This window comes from Coenobita brevimanus, chromosome 98 (assembly GCF_032717465.1).
Source record: "Coenobita brevimanus isolate Jiangsu-jjx chromosome 98, ASM3271746v2, whole genome shotgun sequence".
Taxonomy (NCBI): Eukaryota; Metazoa; Arthropoda; class Malacostraca; order Decapoda; family Coenobitidae; genus Coenobita; species Coenobita brevimanus.
Genome location: NC_137051.1, coordinates 4,743,643 through 4,752,500, shown reverse-complemented (window position 1 = coordinate 4,752,500; position 8,858 = coordinate 4,743,643). Strand labels below are relative to the sequence as shown.

Below are 8,858 nucleotides of genomic sequence, written 5' to 3'. Positions count from 1 at the left end.
TTTCCCGGAACCTGGTGAAGTTGTGATAAATTTACAGGTAATCGAAGAACATGCTTTTGGCGCCGATGCAAGAAGCCAGGCAGTAACATTCTTGTTTTGTGGCCTACGGAATTCAGCCAGAGTTGCAAGCGTTTCCTTACGTTTCCAGGCTTCGTGGTCTTTTCTCCCGTGTTTGACTGAGAAATTCGTGGTTCTCCGCTGCCCGCCAGGTGATCAGACATGGAAAGTAAGGTGGGTGACGTGGCTCCTTGTTGCTATGGCTTATGTTTAGTCGTTATCTAGTTTTGTTTTTTTTTCTTGCGTCCGAGTCTTGGCATAGGCTTTAACATCCCGTTCCCTGAGGCCCAGTAGTTCTCTTTTGGACCAAACACCCCCACATGTGACCAGTGATGATTGATTTTGTTTCCCTAGTGCAAGACTACTAATTCGTTTACTTGATGTGTGTGTGTATGTCTGTGTGCATGTATGTATTCCGATGACGCACTGTATATTGGAGTTTATTCTTGCTTTAAGCTATTCAAACGATTTATCCAGCTTCAGACTTTCCCAACGAGCTTAGACATGGCCTTCATTAACCCCCTCACGAGAGTACAAGATTAAAGTACAAAAATACGTCACTTCCCATGTATTTAACTCCGGACCAAGAACGTCATTTCTACTTTGTTACCTCCGCCAACGAAGCTGGGAGAGGTTATGTATTCATCTGTGTTTGTCTGCTCGTGTACAAGATATCTCAAAAAGATGTTCTCGGATTTCAATGTTATATGGTGGGCAGTGGGTCAAGGAAGGGCTGAGTAGATGCTGAGGTGAACCGAAACTTCCAGCAAAAGTTTTCCTAAAGATATCATTGCGTAATGTTTATTTTTAGGAACTTTTGTGTACAGTGACGTCATTCCGTAGTAAATATATTACGCCATTGTAGTGATGTGTCATTTCGCAGTATATTATTTGCTGCTACTTTTAATTTCGTTTAGGAGGGCGGGCAAGTAGTAAAGGGATTGATGGAAGCTATAATTATCATCCCTGGGCAATGTTTAGAAGCCTCTCCTAAGCTGAATAAAAATGGCTAAAGATACCAAAACTAGAGATACGTCATCGTGGTGAAAGGGTTGTGTATATCGCCCACATTTTGTTAAAAGATCAATTACCTTCAAACACATCTTTCAGTCAACAGTCTGAGAACATAAATAAAAACTGCTATACTGTACATGTCATAAAATTGCCTGCTCTCCATTTTGAAGGCTGAGCTGTAGCAAGAGCTTAGGAACTGAAAATGGTACTAGTCACGAAGTGCTGTAGAAAAGAAGTAGAGCCGTAGTATTGCATTTATTCTGCTAATGGGCTGTTGCAAGAAAGTAACACAAGAATACGATGCTAATTACGAAGAAATGCTGTAAAAAAGATGAAGAGCCATAGCATTGTCTTAATCTAACACTAAGAAAGGAGGAATTGCCTGCAAAATAACGAATATCTCCTCCAGGTTTAAGATGAACGAAGTCCAGTGATAAAATAAATAGCTCCTTAGTGATTCACCTTTCATATATAACAAATAGATGAACGAAACTGAGAGATGGAGTCAGAGGAAGCGGCAGACAGAGGACCGGAAGCCCATACGTACTGTACCGGTAAATATCTTGGAAGCGTGAATCATGCCAACGCGCGCAGGCTCCTATGACTCATTCTTGGCTGGAGAGAGGGTTAAGTGCACAAGAATAGCAGAGTTGTGGCGGCCATGAGTGTGTTAGCAGCCACAAGGCTAGGCTGGAGTAAGGTGAGACCATTTGCTTATTCATTTATTTATCTATTTAGTAAGTTAGTTACCATTTCCCACAGAGAACGGAGACATGATGATGACACTACTACAGTAAAGTGCGCTTTGTGAGCACGTGACCAGCAAGCGAGCGTTTGTACATACGCCTGTCATCATAATTTCGTCTTGGTGTAACCTTTCAACATTTCCGGTGATGAATTTGAACTATAACAAGAATAATTGAGCTAAAACATTTATTTTCTAACGTTTTTTCTCTCACACGTTTTCTCTCTGGATGTGCATATAGTGAGGCGCCCTAGCATTTATCACATACGCGATGTTCAGTTCTCTGCTCCCGACTTGCCGTGTGCACGAATTGTGTCGGTAAACACTTCGCTGCTGATCAAATGATAAAACCCAGAAATGAGGTGATTACCCTTGCTGATTTAATCCCCTAATCATAGAAAAACTTTCATGTAAAATTATGAACGTAATATCCGATATTTAATTGTTAGATATCATGCACGAAAACATAGTTACAACAGGAAATCTTTTCAAATTCGATTTTATGGTGGAGCATGTCAGTTGAAGCTCTCGGTACTTTCCCTTGGAAAGCCCCTATTTATATAGTTACCAATAAATTTTATTGAATGTATCTACTACCTGCTGAAAGAATCTCTTCTCTATCTCACATAATGGAAAAGTAATAAGCCTCTGAAAACCATCGCGGTCGGCCGTGTCGTGTCGGGCCGGACCTGGTCGTGTCGGGCCGCTCATTTCTCATCTCAACGTAAATGTCACTTCGCTATGATTGCTCGCTTCGCTCGTAACTATTACTACTACTGCTATTGCTGCCGGTATTGCTACTACTATTGTTACTACTACTACTACTACCACCACACCACCACTACTACTACTACTACTACTACTGCAGCTGCTGCTGCTGCTGCATCACTTCGCTACAATTACTCGCTTCGCTCATAACTACTACTACTACTGCTGTTGCTATACTACTACTACTACCACTACTACTACTGCTGCTGCTGCTGCTGCTGCTGCTGCTGCTGCTACTACTACTACTACTACTACTACTAATAATAATAATAATAATAATAAATAAATAAATAAATAAATGAATAATGACGATGATGATTAACCACTTCAGTACGATGACATACTTATGTAGTTTATTGGATGTATGAATAATCATTCTCTCTCTCTCTCTCTCTCTCTCTCTCTCTCTCTCTCTCTCTCTCTCACCACCTCATGCCCCCAAATACCCTGCTTTATCTTATCTCGTAGACACATCCTTCCACTCTGACCCCGGCCTCATGAATATATAAGAGGAGAGAGAGAGAGAGAGAATAGCTTGTAGAATAATTGGCCCATGCTAAGCAATTCCTACAAGTGATTATACTACTAGAATAAGACAAGGCTAGCAAAACCAGAAGCCTGTTCCCCGCACACCATTCTCCAGCCGAAACCGAAAGGAAACAGTGAGAAGGAACACCACGCAGTATAGAGAAACCGACGTGCAAATTTTACAGGAAAGTGAGAAAGGAGAGACAGTCGTAGTGAAATCTAAAAAGGAATAAAAATGAATTAATACATGTAACTGGGAGTTTTTCTTTTTTTTTAATGTAACCCTTACTTGTCATATGCTTATCTAATCTACGTCTGAAACTCTCAATGGATGGGGCAGCAGCTTTATCATTAGGTAGATTATTAAATTCATCTACTCCTCTATTGCCAAGCCAGTTTCTACCTATCCTTACTAATACAGAATTTATCTAGTTTGAAACCATTACTCCGAGTTTTGTTGTGTGTTCGCCTTCATTACCCTGCTAATATCTCCTTGTTTTATGCCCTTCACTCGCTTAAGCACCTCAGTTAAGTCCCCCCCTCACTCGCCTCTTTAATTCTCACTACTACCTGACGATTTTATTCAGCGTATCAGCCGCCAGACGATTTTATTCAGCTCAGGAGGGGCCTCTGATAGTGAAGGGATCAAGTAACGTCACCTCTCCTTCAGTCAGACGATTTTATTCAGCTTAAGTAGAGATCTCTTTTAGTTTATTTATTTATTTATTCTGTGTGTGTGTGTGTGGGTGTGGATGTGTGTGTGTGTAAGCATTTCCGCTTGTTTGTCAGTCTCTGTGTGCTTGTGTGTATGTGTGCTTGTCCCTCTGTCTCTCTCTGTTACCTTTCTGGTTATCAGTTCAGGTCCACAGAGATATTCATAACACTCTCTCCTTCCAATTACCAGACGATTTTATTCAGCGTAGGAGGGATTTTTCCACCTGGAGGGGTTAGATACAGCCTTCATTGACATCTTTACTGCTAAGTCTCTTCTAATCTATCTATCTATTGCCAGACGCCTTAATCCCATACGGGGTGGCCACAAACAAATCGCCTCCACGTCACCCTGTCACCCGCCATTTCACTGCCCTGCTCCCAATTCACCCCACCTCCCTCTCTCATACACCTCTCCACTCCATCCCTTCATCTCATCCTTGGCCTTCCCCTCCCTCTCTCCCCCGCCACCTCGCTCACATACACACTCCTCGTCAGTCTCTCACTCTCCATCCTCTCCACATGGTCTCTTCTAAGCTGTAAATAAATCGTCTAGTGAGAGCATGAAATATTAAAGGCGTCCTCAGCCTGAAGGGATTCTCGTGGATTCTAAAAGTGTATGCTGCGGTAATATTTTTTTTTATATTTATTTACTTATTCGTTTACTTGATATGTATGTGTCAGTATGTATGTATGTATGTATTTGTGTGGCTTTGTATGCATGTATGTGGTTATGTATGTATGTATTTTCTATGTATGTATATATGCATGTATGTATGTATGTATGTATTCTTTCATCTCCGGCATGTGTGGGTATTTTTCTTGTCCCATCACCCGGTATTTGGTTATCATTAGCGATATCAGTAGGAGCCTGTCGACCGTGAGAGATAAGGCCTCTCTCTCTCTCTCTCTCTCTCTCTCACACACACACACACACACACACACACACACACACACACACACACACACACACACACTTGCATAAGAAATGTAAGGTGAAGAGAGAGAGAGAGAGAGAGAGAGAGAGAGAGAGAGAGAGAGAGAGACTATGGGACCGAGTGACAGGATATGCAGCCCCTTCACTGCGATGACGCTTTTTCTATTCTTAGTCTTCTCCTGATGAGTTTATTCCGCTTAGGAGAGAGAGAGAGAGAGAGAGAGAGAGAGAGAGAGAGAGAGAGAGATTTCTAACTTGATCTAGCCTTCATTAGCACCCCCCCCCCGGCTTCTAGATCAGCGTTCCTCAAACTTTTTCATTTCATTCCCCACTTGTGGAATCTTAAAATCCTCGTGGCCCACTTCAGTTTTCTGTCAAGCCTCTCACAAATCAATCAATCAATCAATCAATCATCTCCTGTTGCACCCCACGGGATGCATAGGGCCTCGATGAACTCCCTCCACCAATAATTGTCTCCTTCAGGCCCCACCAACACTCCTCTCCTGTTTCTCTTTTCATTGTCCTCAACCAGGTTTCCCTCGGCCTACCTCTGCCTCTTCTTCCTCTAGCAGTCCACTCTGGCACATCCTGTTTTAAACTGTCTTCTTCTTTTTTTTCTGCCTAAGAAATTCACAAATAATGATGATAAAAAGAAATGCTTTAGTTCTTTCTGCTTATTTTAATGCTTACAACTATCAGTCAGACTGCTTGTTTGTTACATATCAGTGGGATGGATGGCATTGTTTGTTTTCAGTCAGTCGACCGATTCGAGGTTAAGTCACTGATAACGCACATCTCATAAATAACTGGGTCCACATTCAACCGGTTTGGGCTTTTACTTTTTATGTGTAGAAGGGTGGAGAGGCCAGATTCACATAAATATGTGGACAATGGCAAGAGGACTGTAAGTGCAATTTCACAGACACACTCTGATTTACTACTTACACTAGCCCGCCATGGCCACCCTAAAGTCCTGCCGTGGCCCCTTGGGGGCCATGGCTCCCAGCTTGAGAACAAGTGTTCTAGGGCATTTTTCTAAGCTGAATAAAATCGTCTACCAGCCACAGGAATAAGATAAAAAATGATGTGCTCGAGCTGAAGGGGTTGCAAGAGAGACTGAATAGGAGAGTGTAGAGTGAGATGGTTGGGAGGTGACGCAGAGGGAGACCGAGAACTGAGTGAAGAGATAAAGATATGGGAGTATGTAAGGGATTGTGGATAGTGATGTGTTGTTACTGAGCAGGTGCACCATAGGAGATGTGTGATTTCGAGGTAGTACTCAAGTCGTAGGGTGCTGACTGCCGTTCGAATGGACACGAGAACGGTACCGGTACCAGACTGATGAAGGAGCATTTTGGGAGACTTAACCATACTTAAAACAATCTTAATTTATCGTCCAAAATAATCACCTGATGTGTCCTAAAATCACCCCGGATAAAACACCAGCCCTGAATGAGACAGTCCTAGTATGTATTCTGTATGGACCATGGATTGGTGCTTAGGCGGTGACATGTAAAAGGGTGTGACGTCATGGTGTGCATGCGAGGTCTGCTGGTACTCGAGAATGACCTGGGTAGTCTGTGCCCGAAATCACACACATAAAAAAGAGAAATTAGTAACAAACATCATCATCATCATCAACAACATTGTCATCATCATCAACATCGTCATCGTCATCATCATCATCATCATCCTGCCATGCTGTGATGATGATCTTAGGATTCCATATTTTATTTTTGCACATGACTTACAGCCCCAATTTCATCTCACAGGAGAGGGTTGTAGATGTAATGTCATGTCCATACGACTCCATGTATTGTTTTTGCAGATGAAGCCCTACAACCCATGCTTTATTCTCGAAGGAGGAGAATGTCTTAAGAGGTGGAACTGAAACTTAAGATCCCTACTTTGTTCTAGTCGAGATGCCAGAGGAGTTAGTGTGGTGATGACTTACAACTTCATACTTTTTGCCTACAGGAGGAGACTGCCATAAAGGGCGGCGTGATCACTAGCTACGACCTCAGCAGCCAGAAGTATGAGTGTTTGGCGTGTGGTCGGCAGGGGTGCGGGGACCTAGGGGCGCACCTCAACAGCAAGGAACATAGCAACAGCGTGGTGTGGGAAGCCGTCAGGAACCCGACACCCTCACAGTACCTCCTCCAGTTTCTACCGGAGGAGGTAAAGCAGGCCAAGAAGAACAACGAAATCGAGGTCGTGGACAAGGAGATGTTTACTTACAAGTGTTTGGTGTGTGAGGGGAAGAAGCCTTTTTCTGGGCTTTCTTCACTAGTTGCTCATCTCACGGGCAAGGAGCACGTGAAGACTAAGAAGAATAAACACTTCCAGTCTCTGCTAAAGGATCAGGCTGCAGGTTCCGCTGGGCTGGGCGCAGTACCTGTATCTTCATCCCAGCCAATCTTCCTGCCACAACCAGGGTACGGGGGCTACAACATCCCATCCCAGCAACATCCCACCTCAGCACATCATCCGCAGCCCCCTGTGCACTATGGGGTAAATGTAGCTACTTCTCAGCCAGGCTTAGTCGGTTACCATCCATCTCAGACTCCTCCACCTCCTCCTGCACACTCTCACGTCCCTCCTTATCAATTGCCAGGTCAAGTCACTTCTCCACCAGGGTCAGTTTCTTATCAAGTGCCAGGTCAGGCCACGTTTTCATCAGGGTCAACTTATGTTCAAGCACCTCAGCCTCCCCATCAAGGTTTGTATCATCAGCCTCAGCATCAGAGGACAGATGTGTATGGTACGCCTCAACCGCCCCTAGCAAACTACTTCACAGGACAACCTCAGCAGAGTTTCGATGACCCATATAGCACCACCAAAGCACCCGCATTGCCGACTACCACAGCACAGGCAGCCTACAGCACTCCTACCCAGTCCAGCCCAGGTCAAGGCAGGTCACCCCAAGGACCCGCAACCACCCAGGTCCAGCCAAATCAGCCGTCAGACACGATGCCTGCCCGGTCATCGCCTCAACCCCAGCCTTCTAACACCCACTCAGCCGTTGTCTCTTCCACCACAGTAAGTTGCTTAGCCCTTTCAGTTCGATTACGTATTCTTCATTCCATTCTTCCTACCATCAGATAATTGTACTTGACTCAGGAGACACTTAAATTTGGAGCAATAAGCTATCACCTTAATTTACCCCTTTCAGAAAGATATTTTTTTTAACAAAACTGTCCAGAGTTTGCAATAATAAAAACCCTGAAATAAAATGAAATAAAGCCAAATGCAGTACCTGGCGAGCGAGAATGTACTGGGAAAGATCTCACCAATTCAAAGGGGAACTAACTCACTGTGAAGGCAGCATAGCGTAGGCTCTGCAATAGCGATGCTCATATATCTTTTTTTTTTTTTTTTTGCATGATATGCTGTAGAGAAGTATCACTTAATATACTACAAAATTTTATTAAAATAAAAAGAAACCTCCAGAAAATTAGTGGAAAAGTGTAGTACCTCTAGAAAATAATTAGATCTCAAAACATCTCTAGAAATTTGCTAGATTTACTGTCACGACGTAAGAATTTGTTGCTGACAACCTGACTCATTAACGATTTGCCACTAAATGTAACTGATCTAGACTTATGGAAAAAGTTGCTAAATTGGCAACCCTAAATCCTTAAAAGTTGTAGCTAAATAAAACTGAATATCTGGATGTAGCGAAAATAAAAAACGCCGAAGTGTCACCCAGATTTTCAGTGTTTCCCTTTTGACAGGACTCTGCTGGCGGAGGCGGTGCAGAGCCTGGGAATCGGATCGTGACAGACTTCATAGTGTCCGAACGTCTGTCAGCCGAGTGTGTGGAAGCCCTCAACGCCAAGATAGTGACCAGGTACTGCTTTCATAATCTTTCTCATTTTGATTAGGCCACCGCTGAACGATTTTCTGTTGCTTAGGAAAGATCTGGAGGGATTAATTTACATTATAGATAACCCTTTCAGTTCGAATGTCTATCAGCCAGTAAAATCATCTGGAGATCATGCTACAGGACTCAAGGGTAAAGTTGTCTATAAAACTACTTGTATATGAGTTTATATTCATTCATATTGCCACCAAATACTTCACGGTCAAACTATCTAT

The 8,858-nt window shown here is 43.2% G+C and overlaps 1 protein-coding gene across 1 annotated transcript in view; it reads right to left on the bottom strand.

Moving 5' to 3' along the window:
• The window catches only part of LOC145414168 (uncharacterized), a 21,802-nt gene extending 15,510 nt beyond the window's left edge, over positions 1 to 6,292 (bottom strand). The window contains exon 1 of the mRNA XM_080283734.1: positions 6,288 to 6,292. Within this exon, the coding sequence (XP_080139860.1) occupies positions 6,288 to 6,292 (5 nt within the window). The remainder of the gene's footprint in view (positions 1 to 6,287) is intronic.
• Positions 6,293 to 8,858: the final 2,566 nt, after the last annotated feature.